Genomic DNA, 24,305 nt, shown 5'->3' with positions numbered 1-24,305 from the left:
GGTGTTGCACTATTCCCTGAATGCTTCCCAGGTCCATACCTCTGCACCTTCTACCCTCAACTCTCTCTCCCTCCTCACTACCTGTGCCCTCAGAGCCCATCCAGCCACCCAGCATGCACTCTGCTGCTCTGTGAGCCTTTCCCCATTACCTGACCACACCAGAGCTCGCCTTTCCCCAAACCATGATTGCCTTGTATGTGCCACTTCCAACCTGTGACCAAGTTCTACCCTCTATCTTCATATTCCTGATTCTACCCATATCCTCCCATCTCTACGCATCCCAGGACCACGGTTTTGCACCTGGAGTCTCATTTGCTGCCATATGTTTTGCTGCCATAGTCTCATTGGCCCTGAATCCCGTCATGCCCCATCACGACCACTTTTCCATGAAGCCTCTAGACAGAACCCAGACCCACCAGGTCCTGCCTAATTGGCCCTGCCTTTGTTCCAGCTTACCTCTCCCCGTCCTCTCCCAATTCCTGTGCTCCGGCCATACGGAATGGAACTTCTTCCAAGTTTCATGAACACACTGTGTTCTGTCTTACTCTGGCCCTTCCCACAGGATGTTCTCATTGTCCAGAGCCCTCTCTTCACACCCTTTTTCTGCCTAATGTCTACTCATCCTCACATCTCACCTTGTACCTTATTTCCTCCTAGAAACTTTCCCTGGGCCACTTGTTGGGTGACCGTAGTTATGTGATCCATAGAATCTTTTTTTAAAATTAAAGTTGACAAATAAAATTGTGTATATTTATGGTGTACAATATGATGTTCTGAAATATGTATACATTGTGGAATGGCTAAATTGAGTTAATTAACATATTCATTACCTCCCATACTTGTTATTTTTTTGTGGTGAGAACACTTAAAATGTACCCTCTTAGCAATTTTCTTTTCTTCTTGTTTCTTTTTTCTTCTTTTTGAGACAGAGTCTCACTCGTCACCCAGGCTGGAGTGCAGTGGCACCATCTCAGCTCACTGAAACCTCTGCCTCCTGGGTTCAAGTGATTCTTGTGCCTCAGCCTCCTGAGTAGCTGCGATTACAGGCATACACCACCACGCCCAGCTAATTTTTGTACTTTTAGTAGAGATGGGGTTTTGCCATGTTGGCCAGGCTGGTCTCAAGCTCCTGGCCTCAAGTGATCCACCCACCTCTGCCTCCCAAAGTGCTGGGATTACAGGCCAGAACTACGGTGCCTGGCCAGTAATTTTCAAGAATATGTTGTTATTAACTATAGTTACCATGCTGTGCAATAGATCTCTTGAACTTGTTCTTCCTGCCTAATTGAAAGTTTGTATTCTTTGACCAAATTTCTCCAACTCCGCCACTCCCATAGAATCTTTATAAATAATCAGTGTTCTGCTTAGCTCTATAAAGTCCTGACCTAGGCCTGTAAGACTCCACACAAACTGGATCTCCAGCCTCATTTTCCCCATGTTCAACAAGCTGCAGCCTCAATAACCATAATAGGTTGGCTAATGGTACAAAGCTTGGATTCATTCACCAGCAGATATCCACTGAGCTCATGCTACAGGCCGGACATTTTGCTAGGCACTGAGAAACACACTGAGCAAAACAGAAACAGCCTCTGTTCAAGAAGCTTACATTCTAGTGTGAGAAGACCAAAAATAGATGAAAAAGTCAATGTATCTTCTATCAGGTAAGTGCTCCAGAGGGGAACACAAAAGTAGGGTGAGGGGAATAAAGAAAATGGAGGTGGGGGCCAGGCACGGTGGTTCATGCCTATAATCCCAACACTTTGGGAGGGTGAGGCAGGCAGATCACTAAGGTCAGGAGTTCGAGACCAGCCTGGACAACATGGTGAAACCCCGTCTCTACTAAAAATACGCAAATTAGTTTGGCGTGGTGGTGCATGCCTGTAATCCCAGCTACTTAGGAGGCTGAGGCAGGAGAATTGCTTGAACCCAGGAGGCAGAGGTTGCAGTGAGCCGAGATCACACCGCTGCACTCCAGCCTGGGTGACAGAGCAAGACTCTGTCTTGGAAAAAAAAAAAAAGAAAGAAAATGGAGGTGGGGATGTTATTTTGTTTAGGGTGATTAGGACTCTGTGATGATGTGGCATCCGAGTAGTGACCTAAAGGAAGTGAGAGAATGAACTTTGTGGATATCTGGGGGAAGGAAACTGCAAGAAGGAATAGCCCATGGGAAGGACCTGGGTGGGAGCTTGTCTCATCTGTTTCAGGAAGAATGAGGAGGCCTATGTGGCTGGAGCAGAGCCAGTGGGCGAGGGAGTGGCAGGAGGAGAGGTCTGGGGGCTAGAGGGGTTCACAGGGCCTTGCAGGCCTTTGTAAGCATGTCTGCTTTTACTCTTAGTGAGATGGGAAGACTTCAGAGGGCTTTAAGGAGGGGAGTGGGGAACAAAACCTGACTTACCATGCAAAAGGGTCACCCTGGCTGCTGTGTGGAGAACTGACTTAGGGGCAAGGATGGAAGCAGGGAAACCAGTTGGAAGGCTACTGCAGTAGTCCAGGTGGGAGAGAAGGTGGCTCAGTGCATTAATTCATTGACTCATTGAATGAAAGAATGAAAGAATCATTCCTCTTTGATTGGCCATTGAAATTGTCTCCAGCATTGTGTTAATGCAAATAATGCTATAAGCAATATCTTTGTGTGGCATGATTTTTGTTTTTTATTGTGGATACTTTGTTTTGGGATTTCCTCCTCGTGATAGTTTCTCAAAGGTGGAGCTGCTTTATCCAAGGGGAGACACATTTCAATGTTCTTAAAACACACTTTTATAAAGTATAGGACAGCATTAACACTTTATAAAAATGTGCTAAATTGAAAAGTCACAAAAGACCTTTTGCTCTTTCTTCCATTTGAGCATCAAGTTCTTCATCTATAAAGTGGGGATCATAACACTCGCTCAGCTTATCTCACAGGCTCGTAGCAGGATCAGAGAGGCTAGAGACTGGCTACCCAGGCTTGCCTCCTGGGACTTCACCAGCCGGAAGTGGGACAAGAGTGGAGGGCAAGAGCTCAACCTCAACAGGCTTTCACAGCCCGCTGGCTGGAGGGGAGCCAGGAGTGACCAGCTGCCAGGGAGGAGCCGGAGCAGGGGGTCCATATCTATTAACACTCCTCTCTGCCTCTCTAGTGACTCGTCCTCTAGTTATCATTATTTTCTAGCCCTTTCTCTTCACTGACGGAGTTAGCCCTCTATACTTCCATCCTTCATGGATATGCAGACGCTCCTCATTCAATCTAGTTTTTGGGCTTTTGTGGTATATTATGCTTTCCCAAGGAACATATTAGTGTGGTTGGAATATTTAGTTCTGTTTGTGAAAATTCTTTTACCTAAAAGTATCTAATGGCCAAATCTTCTCCTCCTCCTCCGAAGAGAGAAAAAGGCAATCTCAAGTAAAGAAATCAGAGGAAAGGGAGTTTGCTGTGAGTAGGGGATGGGGGATGGGTGGAAGCGCTGCTGTATCACATCACATTCTGCCCAAATGCAGGTCAAGACTTTTCCCACTCTGAGCAAAGAAAGGGCTGCTGCAGATAGCACCTCCTCCTTGCAGCTGCAACAAAAACCTGTGGGAAGGGGGTTTGGCTTTTTTTTTTTTTTTAAGTGTTTCTTATGGGCTGCAAATTACAAATTATTCTCCTCTCCTTTCACCAAATAATCAACTGGTCCCTGAATCTGAAAGCCCAGCACAATTTAGTTCGAGTCTCAAAATGCAGGGTCGGTTCAGCCCCGCTCAGGCTGCTCAGCTTTTAATTTCTGGAGCAAGACTCAGCAAACAGTAAAACACTTTTGTGGAGCTGTGAAAGTTGAGCTTCGCTGTTTGATAAATGAGCAGACAGGCAGGCAGCCCCTCTTTCTTTTTTTGTATGGATTCAATGAAGCCTGCCTAAAGAACGCCACATGCTGTTCTAGCTACTGATCTAACATTCCGCAACATCCCAGCCTTCCAAATTCCCTTTAATTACTCATGAATCCCACCCTTCTCTCTTTCAGCCTGGGCAGACAGAGCTGGGGGCTCCACAGGGATAGGAGTGGGAAGCAGAGAAGCTCTGGAGAACTACTCTCTCTGGAGCTGTTGGAATTCTTCTTTAGGTGGTGGTGGCCATGTCACTCATCTCCCCTGTCCGTTCTCCTCCCCATACACCACACTCCAGTTGAAGGTAGCCCAGCATGCAGGATACCCTTACATCATTTTGTGGGTGCAATTTTTTTTTAAGAAACATGAGTTTTAAGCAAGAATTTCCGAGATGGCATGTTCAAACAATTGCCCTCCTAATTTAAGATGAGGAAAGGAAAGAGTGAAAAGAGGAACTGTCAGCCACTGAGCATCACTAAGCACCATGCCCTAAATGAGGTGGTTTTATACTCGGTAGTACATTTTGTCTTAGAAAACAACACTGGAGGCTGGGTGTGGTGGCTCATGCCTGTAATCCTAGCACTTTGGGAGGCCGAGGTGGGCGGATTGCCTGAGCTTAGGAGTTTGAGACAAGCCTGGGCAACACAGTGAAACCCTGTCTCTACTAAAATACAAAAAACTAGTCGGGCGTGGTGGCGTGCACCTGTAGTCCCAGCTACTCAGGAGGCTGAGGCAGGAGAATCACTTGAACCCGGGAGGCGGAAGTTGCAGTGAGCCAAGATCATGCCACTGCACTCCAGCCTGGGTGACAGAGCGAGACTCCATCTCCAAAAAAAAGAAAGAAAAGAAAAGAAAGAAGGAAAACAACACTGGAAGAGAGTATGATGATCTCACTTTACAAATGAGGAACTGGGATCTAGGGTGATTCAAGGCTGTCTCCATTCACAGTCTCTGGCCAGTGGAAGAAACAGGAATCTGATTCTTCTACCTGTCATCTTCTTTACTGTGGCTGACACATGCCCACACACGCCAGAGCCAGCACGGTGTCCTCTCATTGTGAATGACACCCCCTGCCCCACTGCCTCTCTTGGTGTTTCCTCAAGAGACACCCCCAGAGCCACCCAGGAAGGCCATTCAGTCTCATCACTCTACATAATACAGCCTTCAATTTTGACCCCAAATAATATGATCTTGATCAGTTTGATCTCCAAACTTAGTCATCGGGCGTTTGTTTCCAAAAATTCCACCCACCCTCAGTAGGTAAAGATTTGCCATCAACAAGAAGTGATCTAAAATAAATTCTAATGCAATGGAATCAGTAGATGTCCTTCCACACACTGAAGGAGATAAACTCATGTAGAATAAAGTATGCTGAACATAGTTTAAAAATGAGAGTTGTGGGTCTTACTTCAGGGGTCGTTTTAGGTGTGGGAAAAAAAGGGCTTTTCAAGAAGCAAGAAATTAGAAATTTAATACAATGACAAGTTCCTGTTTTATAACCATATATTGTGGAAATCTTGTGGCATATTTTTAAAAACACACATAAGAAACAATGCTTTGAACAAGAGAGAGAAATGATTAGGGAAAGAAGTTGGTTAAAGGGAACTAATTGTCACAAATTTAACTCTGAAAGCAGGATATTCACTTTCTTTCTTTTGACAATAAACCTAGTCTATTTTTCAGAAAAGAAAAAATAATTAAAGCTGGTGATATGAATGGGGACTGCAAAACATCCTATCTCAATGCTTCCATCTTAAAATGAGTGTTTGCTGGGGTCATTTTACTATACTGATATAACTCTTACCTACTCAACAATTTTTATGACACTTCCTGGGTGCCAGGAACTGGGGAATGAAAGGGTTAGAGAATGCTACAAGTTTCACAGGAAATTCCCTAAGAGAAATTGCAAAATTTCTACAAGAAATTCATACTGAGGGCAATGAGACAGAAGTGGAATTTCAAATCATGCCTATGAATTGATGAAGAATTCTTTGAAAAGCCCCAGGGCTGAAAAGGTAACAGTGAATCTGTTGCCCCTTGAGGGGTACCACGGATGGCAATAACAAGAATGCCAAAAATCCATATGTGAACACCTCATTGTCCTCAGGGTGACTGGATAATGTGTCACGTGTACATGAGAGGAGGCAGTCATCACACACTGATTTAGCTAGAATGAGGTGAGTTACATAAGATACAGGTTAAGTCAAAAATGGAATAATTCTGAAGATGATAATAAGAGAGGGCGAGGGTGGTGATGGCAGCATGTGTGTGATGTAGGACATTTTTAGAACAATTGTTCTCAAAATTGTTCAGAAAGAAGAGCACCTAGAAAGGCTGGAACACTGATATGTTAGTGATCATGAAATATTGCTATAATAAACTGAAGTCATAACTAACAAGCATTGAGTGTTTATAATTACAGGCTCTGTGCTAAGTAGCCCTTTTACAGTCATTATCGCAACAGTTCTCCAGGTGATTGATTGCTATCAATATTCCATTTTACAGATGAGGAAACTGAGACTGAGGGCTGTTAGGAAATTATCTGAGCTCACACAGCTGCTAAGTGGTACAACCAGGATTCAAATTCAAACCCAAAGAGTTTGACTTCAGAGTTTTACATGGCACTACACACACACACACACACACACACACACACACACCCCTAGAAAAAACCTGGTGTGAAATCAGACATTCTGTCATGGATGCCCCACAGCAGATTCAAAAATATTAAGAAAGATATATACAAGAATTAAAAGTAGAAGGAAAGTCTGTCTATGTACGTTTTTTTTTTTTTTCCTTTGAGAACTGGAAAAAGACCATCTTTGAAGGATCCTAAAGATGCCTCAAGAGTGCCCTCATCTTCTGCTGTGTCAGTTCAGGGGTGTGCAAGTGACCCCACGTCAGGGTGGGAGGAGGGTGGGCAGACTGGTGGGACTAGAAGAAGAGGGCCACCGTGTAAATGAGGGGGTCTCTGTTCTCTCCAATGCAGGTAAGTGCAGCTGATGAAGCACAGGTCCCCAGAACACACTTGGCTTTTTTCCCCATTGCCCAAGGATGGTCAGCGAGGAGAAAGGAGCCAAATCTTCAAGGATGAGCCACCCACAACCCAAACTGCCAATTACCCATGTCCTCACTGGAAAAATGCAGGATATAAATAAATGTAATTCATACAAGCACATCTGTCACCTCAGCTTCCTTTTCTCCAGTCTCTCTACCTCTTACTGGTGTCTCTTCCACACTCTCAGCCCCACCACTGGATCCAGTGTGGGGGAGGGGGAGACCTGCCACCAAATGTAGGAACTGGGGAAAACCACTCAGTCCCTCTGAGCTTTAATTTCCACATCTGGAAAGTGAAGGGATTGCATCAACTGATCTCTGAGTCTCCTTAATAGATTAAACTCATACATACTGAAGTGTTAGTAAGTGATAAGTATTAATGAATGATCTTATCCTGTTCTAGTTGCATTTTTACAGACTTAAATGAGTGGGATTGAGGAATTTAAGACATCATTAAGCCTTTATTTCAGAAGGTATATTTTTGAGGCCAAATGGCCTCTCCACATATTCAAATTACACTATATCACAACTATCTAGTGCCTATCCATAAGCCAGCCTTTTCCTGAAAAGTTCAGCAAATTGCTGACCATGAATCATGTCACCCTCCACAGTCTTAAGTGATCACATTGTACCACCCATGTTACTTCCCATGAGCTCATAATTTGAGAGAATAACCTATACTCTTCCAGGATCCTGAGTTCCATTTCATAGTTGTAGCATATACAAGGATGCATGGATGTGTGAAACACCCTTATGTGGATAAAATGGCTAGTTGCCTACTCCTTGCCCACTAAACCCTAATTATTTTTTCTTTTTTCCCCTTCATCCTTAGTCCAAGGTAAATAAATCCTAATTATTATTTAAGTTTAAAAAAATTTTTTAAGAGGGGCTCTCACTGTGTTGCCCAGGCTGGACTCGAACTCGGGAGCTCAAGTGATCCTCTCACCTCAGCCTCCTGCCTGAGTAGCTGGGACTATAAGCCTGCACCATTGCACCTGGCTCAAACCGTAGTTTTTATTCCAGGATAGAGTGGACCACATTTTCTTGCCTCCCTGATAGCCAAAGGCAGCCAATGAGATGTAAGGGAAAATCACTGGGCTGGGCTCTGGGAAAGAGTCTAAAGAGGGCTGACTGAACTGGGAGCTTTGACCTTTCTTCCCTTACCCCATTTTTTTCTACTTCTTTCCTGGAAGATAGTTTTTGGAGTCTAGCAGTCATTTTGAACCATGAGGTGATATAGAAACTGGAAGCCATCTGCTAGAAAGGGCAGAGCACAAAGACAGAAAGAACCTGGGTCTCTGATGCTTTTAAGGAGCTGCCCAACTGCAGCTGGGTTACCTTCCTCTAGACTTAGTTTATGTGAGAAAAGTAAGACCACTAATTTATTTAAGCCACTATTGAGGCACGGGGAGGGACATCTTTCCCCACAGCCCCAATTTTTGTAATAACTCAGAGACCTTCTGGTTTCCACCTAGGATCTACTTTATAGAGAATGCTCCAGTGTTTTGCTCCTTTGCATTGATCAGAAATCCGATATTGACAACACAGGCCCTGGAGACAACTACCTCATCTTTAAATGGGAATAAAAACTGCATTTTGACTTCCAGTTTCTGGTTTTCTGTATATAAGAAGCTTTGAAGTCACCACTCCATCCTAACAAGTAAAAAGCAAAACAAACTGAAAAATCAACAATTCTTCTTAGGTCCTTAAGAGAGGGGAGGACACAGAGCAAACTGCTGCCCTCAAGATTGGAGAGACGGGCAAATACAGGGAATCGTGGCTCCCTGGAGCAGAGACTCAGGAGTGGGAACTGCCTCAGGACCCAGTACTGTGGTAGGAACACCTGAATTGTAATTGACAAGTTGTGAAGGCTTAATGCAGACAAGGCTGAGAGTTAAAAAATAACTCTAGGGAGGCCCAATCATAGGGGAACCCACACAATATTGAGAGATGTACCTCTAGGAGCTTGACCAGGTTCCCACAGTAAATATCAGAGCAAAAGTCCCTCACGCTTCCGGCAGGGGAAGGAGTAAAGGAACCATTCTGAAATACGCTGGAGCACTCTGTTCTTAACAAGGCCTGCTTTCAGGAGAAGCTAGTTAACCAGAGCCTAATCTGCTGGGGTATTATCAGAGCCTAACTGACTTGGGAGAAGGGAAATACCCAACTCCAGTCAGCTCTAGCCTTCCATGCGGAGAAGGGAAATAACCCAACACCAGTCCCCTCTAACCTTCCATGTGAAAGAAGGGAAATATCCAATTCTAGCCAACTTTAGCCATCCTATGACATCTAAGAGGGGAGGGAAAAAATGGAGAAACACTTGTAGTAAAGTTCACAGTCCAGAGGCATAGGCTTATTAAAGGATTGAGACCTAATCACAGGACAATAGATTGCTTCCCCCACCAACAACACGCCTTACCACCATATGACTAAAGGTGATTTATAGCAATTCCTTTTTTACCTGGCATATCATGTTCGGCCACCAAGAAAGAATTACAAGGCATGCTAAAACACAATTTAAAGAAACAGCAAGGCTCAGAACCAGACAAGGCAAGGATGTCAGAATTATCAGACCAGGAATTTAAAACAACTGTGATCAATTTGCTAAGGGTTCTAATTGATAGATTAGACAGCCTGCAAGAACAGATGGACCATGTGAGCACAGAGATAGAAATCCTAAGAAAGAACCAAAAAGAAATACTAAAGATCAAAAACACTGTAACAGAAATTAAGAGTGACTTTGATGGATTTGCAGGTGACTAGACACAGCTGAAGACTCTCTGAGCTTGTGTAGATATCAACAGAAACTTCAAAAACTAAAAAGCGAAGAGAACAAAGACTGAAAAACCGAACAGAACATCCAAGGACTAGGGGGCAATTACAAAAGATGTAAATACACATAATAAGAGTATCAGAAAGAGAAAAAAAGAGAGAAAAGAAGCAAAGAAATATGTGAAACACAAATGACTCAGAATTTCCTCAAATTAATGTCAGACACCAAATCACAGATTCAGAAAGCTAAGAGAACACCAAGCAGGATAAATGTCAAATAACAAACAACAAAAAGCCAAACCACAGGAAAACAACATCAAGGTATATCATTTTCAAACTATAGAAAATCAAAGATAACGAAAAACATCCTGAAAAAAGCCAGAGAGAAAAACAACCCATGTTACCTATATAGGACAAAGACAAGACTATCTTCTGACTTCTGCTTGGAAATCATGTAAACAAGAAGAGAGTGAAATGAAATATTTAAAGTATTGAGAGGAAAAAACCTACCAACCTAAGTTTCTGTACACTAGAAATTATCCTTAAAAACTGAAGTAGTAGTAGAGACTATCTCAGACAAACAAAAATTAAGGGAATTTGTTTTCAGTAAACCTGACTTGCAAGAAATGTTAAAAGAAATTCTTTAGGGAGAAGGGAATTTATATAGGTCAGAAACTCAGATTTACACAAAGAAAGGAAGAGGACTGAAGAAGGAATAAGTGAAGTAAAATAAAAACTTATTTTTCTTGTTTTTTAATTGATCTAACAGATGACAGTTTATTCAAAATAATAATGGCAACAAAGTACTTGATTATATGTGTATATCAATTAAAACACATACATAAGTATGTGTGCATGTGTTTTTTTACAGAGGGCACAAAAGTTATGATTTTCTCATTATAAGGTGCTCGCCCTTCTTGTGAAGTGGCATAGCATTATTTAAAAGTGGGCTTGAATTGGTTGTAAATATATATTGCAAATTATAGGACGGCCATTTAAAAGGTTTTTTTATGTTAAAGTATAACATATGCTAATAAAGGAGAAAAAATGGAATGATATGAAATGCTCAATTAAAACTGCAAAGGGCAGCAGAAGAGTGGAAGACAAAAATCGTAACAAATAACAAGGGCAACAAATAGAAAACAGTAACAAATATGGTAAATATTATCCAATTTTATCAATAATTACTTTGAAGATCATGGTCTAAATGCATCAATTAAAAGACAAAGATTGCCTAAGCAGTTCAAAAAACAAGATCTAACTATATGTTGTCTATAAGAAACCCACTTTAAATATAAAGATCCATGTAGATTAAAAGTAAATGGATGGAGAAAAATATACTATGATAATACTAATCAAAAGAAACAGGAATAACTATATTAATTTCATATGGAGCATACTTCAAAGCAAAGAAAGTTATCAAGGATAAAGAAGGGCATTATATAATTATAAAGGTATCAATCTCCAAGAAGACACAATGATTCTTAATATACATGTGCCTAACAAGACAGCATCAAACTATATGAGGCCAAAACTAATAGAACTGCAAGGAAAAATTGATGAATCCAGTATCACTGTTGGAAACTTCAATACCCCTCTATCAGAAATGGAAATCAGTAAGGCAGAAGATCAGTAAGGACATGAATCAATTAAATATAATTGACATTAATAGACAACTTCATCCAAAAATAGCAGAATATATATTCTCAAACTTATATGGCACATTCATCAAGATAGATCACATTCTGGGTCATAAAACACAAAAATTATATAATGTCTGCTCTCAGGCCACAGTAGAATTAAGCTATCATTCAATAACAGAAAGATAACTAGAAAATCCTTGAATGTGTGGAAATAAAACAACAATTCTACATAACTCATGGAGCAAAGAAGAAATCTCAGAGAAATAAAAATATTTGAACCAAATGAAAATGAAAATGCAACATTAAAATTTGTGAGATGAAATGAAAGCAGTGAGTAGAGGAAAATTTATCACACTGAATGCATATATTGGAAAAGATATAAAATCAATAATCTAAGTTTCCACCTTAGGAAACTGGAAAAAGAAGAGTGAATTTAATCTGAAGTAAGAAGAAGATACAATAAGAATTAGAGCAGAAGTCAATGAAATTGAAAACAGGAAATCAATAAAGAAAATCAATAAAACCAAAAGCCAGTCCTTTGAAAAGATCACTAAAATTGATAGGCCTCTAGCAAGCATAACAAAGAAAAAAGAGAGCAGACCCAAATTAGTAATATTAGTATTGAAAGAGGAGACACCACTACAGATCTTATAGACATTATAAGGATAATAAAGGAATACTATAAATAACTCTATGCCCACAGATTCGATAATCTAGATGAAATGGACTAGTTTCTTGAAAGATTTGATTTGCCAAAACTCACACAAAAAGAAACAGACAGAATAGGTCTATATCTATTAAGTATATTGAATCAATAATTAATAATCTTCCAAAACAGAAAGCACCAGGTTCAGATGGGTGCACTGGTAAATTCTACCAAACATTTATAGAAGAAATTTTGTCAATTCTTTACAATCTCTTTCAGAGGACAGAAGCAGAGGGACTACTTCCTAACTCTTTCTATGAGGTCAGCTGTTACCTAGTACCAAAATCAGATAAAAGGCATTAAAAAAAGTTACACACCAATTTCCCATAAACATAGATGCAAAAATTCTTAACAGAATATTTGCAAATTGAATCCAATGATGTATAAAAGTAATTATACACCATAACCAAGTGGGATTTATCCCAGATATACAAGGCTGGTTTGACATTCAAAAATCAATTAATGTAATCTATCACATCAACAAGCTAAAAAATTATATGATCATATCAACAGATGCACAAAAAGTATTTGGCAAATTGAAACACCCACTCACGATTTGAAAAAAAAAAAAAAAAAAAACCGTTTCTGCAAACTAGGAATAAAGGGTAATTTCTTCAATTTGATAAAGAATATCTACAAAAAACCTACAGCTAACGTTATACTTAATGATAAGAAACTCAAAGTTTTCCCACTATGATGAGGACCAAGCCAAGGATGTCTCACCACTCCTCTCACCACTCCTTTTCAACATCATACTGCATTAGCCAATGCAATAAGACAAGAAAAGGAAATAAAATGCATGTAGATTGAGAAGGCAGAAATAAAACTCTTTGTTCAAAGATGACATAATTGTCCAAGTAGAAAATCCAAAAGATTCTACAAAAGAAAAAAAAAATCTCCTGGAACTAATAAGCAAGGTTGCAAGATACAAGGCTAATATACAGAAGTCAATCACTTTCCTATATACCAGTAATAAACAAGTGGTATTTGACACTGAAAACACAACACTATTTATGTTAGCATCCCCTCAAAATGACATACTTATGTAGAAATCTAACAAGCTATGTATAAGAGCTATACAAGGAAAACCACAAAATTCTGATGAACTAAATCAAAGAAGAACTAGATAAAAATAGAGATTCCATAATCATGGATAGGAAGATGCAATATTGCCAATATGTCAGTTATTCCCATCTTGATCAATAGATTCAATACAATCTCAATCAGAATCCCAGCAAGTTATTTTCTGGCAATCAATAAATTGATTCTAATGTTTCTATGGAAAGGCCAAAGACCCAGAATAGTCAGCCTGATATTGAAGAAGAACAAAATTGGTGGATTGATTCCACCCATATTCAAGATGTACAATAAAGCTACTGTAATCAAGACAGTATGGTATTGGGAAAAGAATAGACAAATAGAACAACAAAACACAATAGACAGTCCAGAAACAGACCCACATAAATATAGTCAACTGACCTTTGACAAAGGATCAAAGGCAATAAATGAAGCCAAGATAATCTTTTAAACAAAATGGTGCTGGAACAACTGAATATACACATGCAAAAAAAGTGAATCTAGATACAGACCTTATACCCATCACAAAAATTAACTCAAAATGGATCATAGGTCTAAGTAAAACACAAAACTGTAAAACACCTAGAAGACAACATAGAAGGAAACTTAGATGACCTTGGGTATGATGATGACTTTTTAGATAAAACACCAAAGGCACAATCCATGAAAGAGATAATTGATAAGCTGGATTTCATTAAAATTAAAATTTTATGCTCTGTGAAAGACAATGTCAAGAGAATGAGAAGATAAGCCACAGGCTGGGAGAAAATATTTGCAAGAGACACATCTAATAAAGGATTGTTGCTCAAAAGATACAAATAACTCTTTAAAAACAATAAGAAAACAAACAACCCAATTAAAAGATGGACCAAAGACCTTACTTAACAAACACCTCACCAAAGAGATATACAGATGGCAAATAAGCATATGAAAAGATGCTCCACATCACATGTTATCAGGGAAATGCAAATTAAAACAACGACATACCACTACATACCTATTAGAATGGCCAAAACCTGGAACACTGACAACACCAAATGCTGGTGAGGATGTAGAGCAACAGGAACTCTCATTTATTGCTGTGGGAATGCAAAATGGTACAGCCACTTTGGAAGACAGTTTGGCAGTTTATTACAAAACTAAATAAACTCTTACCATACAATCTAGCAATTGCCCTTCTTCGTATTTACCCAAAGGAGTTGGAAACTTATGTCCATACAAAAACCTGCACATGCATATTTATAGCAGCTGTATTCATAATTGCCAAAATGGGAAGAAACCAAAATATCCTTCAGTAAGTAGGTGGATAAATAAACCATGGTGCCTCCAGACAATGAAATATTATTCAGCACTAAAAAGAAATGTGCTGTCAAGCCACAAAAGACATGGAGGAAACCTAAATGCATATTATGAATGGAAAGAGGCCAATCTGAAAAGGCTACATACTGTACGATTCCAGCTATATGACATTCTGGAGAAGGCAAAACTACAGACTGTAAAAAGATCAGTAGTTACCAGGGGTTAGGGGACAGGGAGAGAGGACTAGGCAGAGAACAGGGGATTTTTAGGGCAGTGAAAATACTCTGCATGATACCAAAACAATGGATACATGTTATTATACATTTGTCCAAACTCACAGTATGTGAGTGAATTCACCAATGTGAGTGAATTCACCAAGAGTGAATTCTAATATAAACTATGGACTTTGGGTGATGATGTGTGAATGTAGGTTCATCAGTTGTAACAAATGTACTACTCTGGTGAGGGATGTTGTTAATGGGGGAGGCTGGGCAAGTGTAGGGATGGGGTATATGAGAAATCTCTGTACAATTTATTCTTTGCTGTCAAACTAAAATTTCTCTTTTAAAAAGTTTTAAATGCACAAACAAAAAACCCAGATCACAGCATCTCATTCACAGAGTATGCGAGGATTAAATGAGATAACCCATGAAAAGGGCTTGCCCAGGAACTGGCATAGAGTCAGTGTTAGCTATTTTATGATTTCTAGTTGAAAAGTGTTTTGGGCTAATACGGTAAGATCCTCATATGCTTGTAGACTAACTTCCCCATTTGATAGATGGAGGAAGTGAGGTTCAGAGAGGGAAAAGGACCTGCCCATCATCACGTGGTGAGTAAGGGTGATAGATCCTCAAGTTCAGGGCTCAAAACCTGACATTATTGGAAATTCCATGGGCTACAGCACATGGTGGGCCCTCAATAAGTGTGAGTTGAAGAAGACATTCTTTCACTTTGTGGCCTCTACTGCAGCAGTCCCCAACCTGTTTGGTACCAGGGACTGGTTTCATGGAAGACAATTTTCCCTTGGACAGGTTGAAGGAATGGTTTCAGGTTGAAACTGTTCCACCTCAGATCATCAGGCATTAGATTTTCATAAGGAACACACAACCTAGATCCCTCACAAGCGCAGTTCACAATAGGGTTCTCACTCCTGTGAAAATCTAATGCCACCACTGATCTGACAGGAGGTGGAGCTCAGGAGGTAATGCTCGCTCACTCGCCCACCCACTCACCTCCTGCTGTGTGGCCCAGTTCCTAACAGACCACAGACTAGTACCAGTCCACAGACCAGGGGTTGAGGACCTCTGCTCTACTGAAATGCAGCTTACAAATGCTTGGAAAGCAACTCATTTGTAGGCTAGAGATGTTCTCTTTTCTCAAAAATCTGAGGCTCAGTTGTTCTTTCTGAAAAGGCTTAGCTTGTTGGCCAAATGCAGTGATGCTCCATCTTTGTGTGGGTAGAGTTTTTGTTTCAGAGTTTCTGAAAGACAAGTGGTCAAGCAGGAGAAGGAGGTTTCTGGTGAAATTAAAACACCCACTTTAGCTTCCATGGACCTTCCAGGGTTGTGGGCTGAGAGAGGGGGATGCTCAGTGCCTGGAGCTTTTCCACAACCAGCCTGGTTCTCAGGCTGCCCCTCACCCCTACAAGGAGGAAGCATCCCTCTAATCCTGTGCCCTTCCAATCTTGCATTCACACTCAGGAATTGCATTTGCCATCTTGTTTTGCAGTCACTCATGTGTATATGTCTCTTCTACAGGGCCTTCTCCTCAGAGGCAGACTTCACTCTGTATCCCATCTCCCAGCACGGGGCTGGGTCCACACAGACACGAGATAAATGAATATCAGATAAATGGATGAACCCGGGTGCTGAGGGAGTTAGTACTCAGTACCCCAGAGTTCACAGTACCCAGAACACCCCAGCTGGGAAGATTTGGGAAAGCATTTCTCAACTGCAGTGATCAGCACACTTGATCCCTGAGATACAGAGAGGCTGAGACTTCTCTCCAAAATTCCATCACCTAGGAGATCACCAGATGACTACTAATGACTACAACAAAGTCAAAAGGACAAGTGTGTGCATAAAACCTGCCTCCACACATACCTAGCCTAGCCCTGAAATAACTCATCCTGTGTAAATGAGGTGGCTAAGGGCATGAGCTCTGGGGCCATATTTCCTTGGTTCACATCCTGAGTCCACCACTTACTGGCTGTGTGAACTTGGCAAATCATCCAGCTTCTCTGGGACTCAGTTTGCCATCCATGGAATGGGAACAATAACAGTATCTACTTCATAGAGTTATTTAGAGGACTAGACACGGTTGATACATGTAAAGTGCTTAGAACAGTACCAGGTATACAGAAAGCCCTACATAAATGTTTGCTATTTAATCGTATGAAAACTGAATGTTGCATTCTAAGTTAGACAGAGCTAGACACTTCTACCATCTGTTAAAAAATTGCCTATTAATAAGCTTGGACAACGTCATGTGCATGCCAATTGTGATCCCTATTACTGTATGTTTGTTTCAATTTATAGTTCTGTTGTTCTCTAAAAATTTATTTCACTGTTTCCCTGGAGAGCTAGAGTTATATTCTGGAAGTATTTTTTCTCAGTCTAACACACCTAAAGGGACCAGGAGCAGGAGGGAATGGTCAGGGAAAGGAGAAGATCAGATCACACTCTTCCCTTCCTCACTGTGGGTCCCCAAGCCACAGATAGCCAGACCCCAGCTGGGCTAGGGAGGAGTTTTGAAGTGGATGTGAGACTGCAGTTTTAAATTCAAGAACTGGACTGGACTGGACTTTTAACATCTAAAAAAGAGTATAAATTATTGAGAAGATGCTTGTTCTTATAATCAATAACCCAAAAGCTATTAAATCTGCCATGCAACAATCAGGGGTCAGGGAAGGAAGTGAGCCATAGACAAACTTGGAACAAAGCAAAGCTATTTTTTGTTTATGCTTCATTGAGTTCAGCCTGTTCTATCTGCCAGTTCTGCTTTTTGGGGCTCCTCTGGGCATCTCTAAGAATCAGGGTGTAACACTCGGTGTGCAGTGAGTTGGCCAGAAGCTTCCAACACAATAACAGAGCTACAGAGGGACTCCTCAGTTACCTGCGGGGCCAAAGCAGCCTGTGAGTGGAGGTGGTAGGAGGTTGGCTAGAGAGCACATCTCTCAGCTAATGTGGACAGAGATCCACAGTGGCTCCCCCAAAACCTATGACAGGACCCCTGGCCCCAGCATTTGGGTGACAGTCATAGCAGAAGGCACTTATAGCTAGGAGAAGCCCCCAGTGAGCACCAGTTTGTCAAATGACTCTTGTTGCCTTTCCTCCCCCACTGTCTCCCAACCCCAACCCTGGAGGAGCCAGAAAAGGAAGGAGAAAAAGCTGATCCTACCCCTCTTTCCCAGAGCAAATTCTGAGCCACAAGGAGGAAGAAGGTCTGACTTAGATGTGAGATTGAAGTTTTAAATTGGACTGAACTACGCTTTTTAATAGCTGAGAATGAGCTGTAATTATTCAGCCAAGACTGATGTGATGGGTGAACATGGCCAGATGCTGTGGGATTTCCTCTGAAGACATCATCATCAGAGCAGGAAGAGTTGGAGGGAGAACTTTGAAGGCGATTCTTCAAAGTAAGTAAAAATACAGCTAGTTTCCATGTGTACCTCAATAAGTTCATTTCTACTCAGTAAATGGGCTAATGGAAAATGGATACAACACCAGTTTCATAGGGTTATTATCATGAAGGTTAAACGAGTTCACATACGTAAGTGATTCACATGGTCCCTGACAAGTAATGTAAATATAAATCATACAACATGTAACAAATATCTGAGGGCTTATTCTGTGCCAGGCATTGTTCTGGGTGTAGGGGATGCATAATGAACAAAAAGTCCTCATAGAGCTTTCATTCTAGAGGAGACAGACAAAACAAAATCATTATGTATATATAATGCTTCTCTATACTCACATGGTAGGTGTATACATAGATATAGATATTTGGCAAGCATAGAGTAGCAGTAGGGAAAGTTAGCTATATATCTATAGAGAGAGAGAAAACTATACTATATAAATGTATAAATATATCTATTTCAAGTCATGATAAATGCTATAAAGAAAAATAAAGCATGGTAAGGAAGGATGGGAGGTGAGATGGAATGAGGCCATCATTTAGAGAATGATGATTTATTTGATGGGTAGAGCACTTGACAGTTTCAAAAAACGCCCTCATAAGCACTGTCTCATTTTATCCCTAGTTTTGTGAGGGATTATTCCTGTCTAAAGATAAGGAAATATGAGCTCAGAAAAGTTCAGTGACTCCAAGTTGGGTGAACTTTCATTACCCTTAACAGCGAAAGCAGGCACAAGACCAGTTCAGCTAGAAGCTTTCACATTCTCTATACTCCCTAAATTAATTCTGGGACCCAAAGTCAATACAGCATTACTGGAAGCCGGTGTTTTTGGGGCTTGGCCACAGACTTGGAAAGAGGATTTACATTTCAGATCTTACTTGCAGCGAAGCAATGGCTGCCACCCACTTTATGAAGAACGGTATCCCAACCAGGTCACCCTGGTTGTCCCTGGGGGACAGCTTCAGCATTGATGTCTGTGTTGCCTCAGCCCACTTGCAAACTGGGTAGAGACTACTACCAATGTATTTGTTCTCCAAAAGCTAAGCTGAAATATTAAACCTCGCCTGCTCTAAGTTAAAAGTTCATCAATGAATTGTAAGTTTGGATGGATCTGCTCAAAGGAAGACTGTCCACAATTTCATCTCAAAGTTTCACAGAACAACTAGTCCCTTTCTCTCAAGGAGATGGCAGCTGCAGCATGCTGGAGTCCTCAGGAAAGGCAAATGTGTCCGGGATTTCAATCCAGCAAGCTCAGTGTGGAAACCCTTAGCAGGCAGCTCCTGTCCTCTGTGGCTGGAAGGACAGCTCCAATGCCCAGTCCATTTGAAACTGATGGCAAGGCAGCCGCACAGAGCATTTGCATTTGTGTTCTTAATGCCATTAGAGTATTTCCTTGTTTTAAGGCTGAAGATAAGATGGAGTTCGGATGTTTTTTAAATGAAGATTTTGGAAGCAGCTGGCACTGTAATTCTTAGGGAGGAAATGTATTGTTCAGAAAAATATTTTGAAATGCCATTTGGGGTGAGTGAGGTACCTCTACGGGCATAGATGTCAGCAGAAACCAAAGATCGCAGAAGAGAGACATTTGGTGGGGGGTGTCTCAAGGAGGAAGGGGAGAGGAGAATGAGGAGAAGGGAGATGGAAGAGGAGAAAAGGGAGACAGCAGAGTGGAGAAGCACTGGGACTAGCTTTGGGAACCATCAGGGGCAGGGCCAGTAAGCCCCCACTGTGGTGAAGAGGCTGAAGAGCATTTTGAAGTGGGGGATGTCTGTTCCGTAGGACCCTGTTGGGGATGTCTGTTCCATAGGACCCTGTTTGGGATGTTAACCCTGTTTGGGATGTAAACCTCTCCTACAAATCTCACTCTACTAGGATCACAGAGGCTTCCTGTGGGCTGTCTTGTGAAAAGCAAAGTGGGTACTGAGTTTCCTCCTTGGCTCACTGCAGTATAACACAGGACTCTCTGATAGAACTTTCTGTGATGCTGGGAACGTTTCATTCTGCACTGCCCAATATGGTAGCTTCTAGTCACATGTGGCTCTTGAGTATTTGAAATGTGGTTAATGCAACTGCTAGTGTACTGAAGTTATTATTTTGTTTAAGTTAAACAGCCACACATGGCTAATGACCAGAAGGAAGAGTCTCAAGTCAAGGTGACCCTGAGAATGCAAATGCCTTGAGATTTGCTGAAGTCTTGGGGCAGGCTTGAGACTTAAATTGAAAATGGGACTGGGGTGCTGAGGTGAAGGCGTGCGCTTAAACTGATTTTACCTAGATCAGGAGGTCAAGAAAACCACAAGCTAATAGGGTTACAAAAGTAGTTGAGGAAAAGAGAATAGAGGCTTCTTGTGCAGGCAAATTGGAGTTTCTACAAGTGGTGAGGGTTTTTATTTGTTTTGCAGAATATAAGCTAACAAATGTCTGTTTATGTCTATGCACAGACATCTCATGCAGAATTCATAACAGCAACAGTTGTAATTGCACATGGTAGGTGCTTAATAAATGTCTGAGTTATTGGATGACTGAGTAAACAGTACCTTCCATCATCCACCGACATCATCTCAGTTGACTCTTGCAACATCCCCCTGAGGAAGCTGGGGCAGCTGAGGCTTAGAGAGGTTAGATAATAAGTCCAGGAAAGTCAGGATTCTTGGTCTTTTGGTTCACCCAATCTGTCCCCAACCTGTATGTAAGAGGCCTCATCTGGGCTTTCCACTGTGGCCTCTGTGAGGGGTTTGTAGGTGCCACTGAATATTCCAGGACCGCAAACTCCTGACCAAGCTCTGGTAGCATACACATCCACCTTGTGTGCTCTCCCTTCTCCCACCTGCTGAGGGGCATCTCCATAGCAGAGCCATACTGAGTTCCTTTCTGGGTCCCCACTGCCACTACTTAACACAGGGCCTGCCACACAGCCAGTCTCTACCAATACTGAAGGATTGAAGAAATGAATGAAAGAAATAGTCAAAGGTAGTTTCTCCACTGACTTTTAAAAAAACATCCCTTTCACTTTGGAGAAATCATGTTAATCAACACAAAAATGTTTTTTCCTCCCCAAGTCATCACAGAGCATCCTCCCATTTATTGAATGGAGCCATTTCTCAGCCACTCCATTTTTGGGCTCTCCAGGGTGGTTGGCTCAGCCCTAACACGGCTCTTTGTCTTTTCCTACTGATGATTTATCTTTTGGGGATCTGAAAAGGGAATTCCTGAAACTCACACACTGACCTCTTTCTGCCATTTCAGCACTTCGTATTCCTGCACTCAGAAAACTGATAAAAAATCGTGGTACAGAACAAGCCTATTTTTGTTAGCAGATGCAGGAAAAATTACACATAGAAAAAGGAAGCTAACAAAAGGAGGAAGGTTTAGATGTATTGACTCAAATTGGGTATTTTTTTGGTGTAGCCATCAAATAAATAAATGATCAGTCTTAAAGAATGCCCCAACAGCTTTCCTTGGCCTATTAAATGGGAATGATCACTGCTAACAATTTTTTGTAGACATAGCTCTAAATGTGGATTGTATTTTTATTATAAGGTGGAAAGAGAACAGTCTGGACTGTAGTGATAATGCAAATAGTACCACTCTTTGCAGAGGACTCCCACACCTCCAGTCTAAGGATACAGGGCCATTTCCAGTTTCTCCAGGCATCCACATGACTAAGCCAAGCAGGTTGCCTGTCCCAGGCTGATTGACATCCGTGTAACACACTTGTGAGTTCAATATTTGCCTCTCAGAGAAAATAAGTGACTTCATGAAAATTAAGTACTGAGGAAATTCAAGTGAGACATTCCTTTCTTACTTTACAATGTTTTTGAATTGTTTGAAATTTTGATAGCAAAGTATTACAGTGAAGTTGAAGTTGTCAAAGTACCAAAGTAAGTAAGTACTTTGATAACTTAAAAAAAATAACTAAAATGCTTTAAAACTGTGCATAAATTACTTAAAGTTGGGGTGGTGGGGAGGACAAGCCTGATGAGGCTGGACTCACCTTTCCAAAGCTGGCAGCATTGACAGGTTGGGTATCATTCTTCTCGCAGAAATCCAGGTAATGCATATAGAGGGCACTGCGAGGGATGCAGACCCCCTCTGCAATCTCATAGTTCTCCTCCAGCCTAGGGAAATAAACGCCCAATGAGCAAAAAAATGTGTTACCTTCCCCAAGCAAGAACGGTCTGTTCTTTCTAGTCCTCCAGAGATGGGCAGTCCTTAGAAATAACGTTCTTTCTACAGGTGGAGAAGCTGGGGCCCAGGAAGACAAAGCAAGCTGCCCAAGGTCATGCCTGGCATTAGTGGCTTGGCAGTGTCAGAATCCTGGCCCCTTTGGGTATGACACCAGGCTACTTTTTCAGCCCAAATTCCCAGATCCTCTACTCTGTACTGTCATTGACCTGGCCTTGTTCTGGCTAGATCAGATACCTGCAAACTCCAAAAACTACATAGGGTCTTATGGGTGCCCCAATCAGCCAGGAATGGAACCACAGACCAACTTGAGGAGCCATTTGTAACAGCTAAAAGCCCAAGGATGATGTGTCAACATCTTGGAGCTCCTTGGCTGACACATGCTATGGAGGGGGATTGTCTGGGAAAACCAATGCCCCAGGAGAGGCCTGTATAGCTGTACAGCCACTGATCTGCTGACTGAAGGGAGGTCTCATGACCAGAGGAGGAAGTTGGCCCCATGATTACTTTAGAATCCTCTTCTCCTCTGCTGTGCTAGGGGTAATGATTCTATACCCATCACCTTCTTAGTGAGTCTCCATTAGGGATTCTGTAGGAGAGATTTTCTACAACTGGGTTTACATCCCAGCCTTGTCACTTGCTGGCTTGGTGACCTTGGGCAAGTTACTTAAGCTCAGGCCTCAGTTTCCTTTTGTTGGGATTGAATTGTAAGTGCCTCCTAAAGTGGTTATAATGATCAGATGAGGTAACGTGTGACAAGCATCCGCATGGTGCCTGGCACGTGCATGGGAAGCACTGAGAAGACATCAGACCTCCTCATGATTCGTTCTTCCTCTCCAGAAAACATTTTTGGGCACTATATGTCCTGACCGTGTGCTAAATATTGGGGATATAAACAAAAATTAGACACAGGGTTTAAAAAATTTATTATTCTTTAACCCAAACACCAGAATGTAGGCATCCAAATAAATCTTGCCTCCATTGTCCTAGGCACTCTGGAAAGTTAAATACCTTTCCCAAGAAAACTGCTGTGGCACAAGACAATTTGGGAACTTCTCTTAGGGTCATGCCTTCGAAGCCTGGGGCACCTACTGCTAAATCAACGCACCAACAGGAAACATTTCTCCTTTGATCATTAACTAGATTTTAGGAAACAACCCAAAGTCATTTGGAAGCAAGTTTGGGGGATAAAGTGACTGGAAAACCATCCCCCACCCCCAATTTTTTGGTCAAAAATAAGGCATAATTCCAAAGTGATGAAATAAATGTCCTCAAGTGGCTTCAAAACTCCCTCTGAGAGCATTTGCCAAAGAAGTGGCCCAGCGCTGTCGTAAGTGAAGTGGAATGAGGACACGGCCCCCCAAGGTGCCCACTTGAAAGGGCAGCACTCGCTCAACTCATTCCAACATGTGATTGCAAGAACATCAGTTCAATCATTTCATACCCAAACCCCACAGAGGGGGAATACAACCCTAGGGACACAGACCTGTCAGCACCAAGACAAAACCTGGTGCTGAATAGTCCCCGATCATCTCATCTACTTCCCGCACTTCTGGGATGGGGAACATTGAGTAACTTGGGATAGTTTTTAGAAATGTTCCCAGAAAGAGTTGATGTAATCCTTTCTAGGTGATCAAATTCCTTGAGGCTGGGATAGTGTCTGAGTCACTTCTGCATCCTTGAGGTCCAGCATATTCCTTGGCACACAGTAGGGGCTCAATAAGTGTCTTATGGATAGATTATTTCAGTCATTTATTCATTCAACAAATATTTATTGATCTTATCACCTGCCAGGCGCTGGGGATATCACAGTGAGCAAGATAGTCCATGCTTGCATACAGTGAACAGATTAATGGTAGACAGATGGACAAAGACACAGATAACCTTTAACTCAACAAATATTTACTAAGTGCCAGGCAATGTTCTAGACATTAAGGAAACAGTGGTGAACAAAACAATGGTCCTGTCCTGAACAGGCTTACATTCTGATGTATGTCTTTGACATCATAAATTGGAATTCTAAGTGTGTTTTCCAGTGGGAAAAGGGTTTCACATAAAGAATAGGTTTCTTAGGACTGTCCTAAGT

The 24,305-nt window shown here is 41.5% G+C and overlaps 1 protein-coding gene across 5 annotated transcripts in view; it reads right to left on the bottom strand.

Moving 5' to 3' along the window:
• RFX4 (regulatory factor X4) overlaps positions 1-24,305 on the bottom strand; it is a 179,653-nt gene that overhangs the window by 86,103 nt on the left and 69,245 nt on the right. For all 5 annotated transcript variants that reach the window (XM_001161826.7, XM_016924105.4, XM_009426155.5 and 2 more), the window contains one exon: positions 22,029-22,152. In XM_001161826.7, the coding sequence (XP_001161826.2) occupies positions 22,029-22,152 (124 nt within the window). The remainder of the gene's footprint in view (positions 1-22,028; positions 22,153-24,305) is intronic.

Source organism: Pan troglodytes, chromosome 10 (genome assembly GCF_028858775.2).
Source record: "Pan troglodytes isolate AG18354 chromosome 10, NHGRI_mPanTro3-v2.0_pri, whole genome shotgun sequence".
In the NCBI taxonomy this organism is placed as follows: Eukaryota; Metazoa; Chordata; class Mammalia; order Primates; family Hominidae; genus Pan; species Pan troglodytes.
The sequence above is the reverse complement of the archived record's forward strand: the minus strand, read 5'-3'. Positions and strand labels throughout refer to the sequence as shown.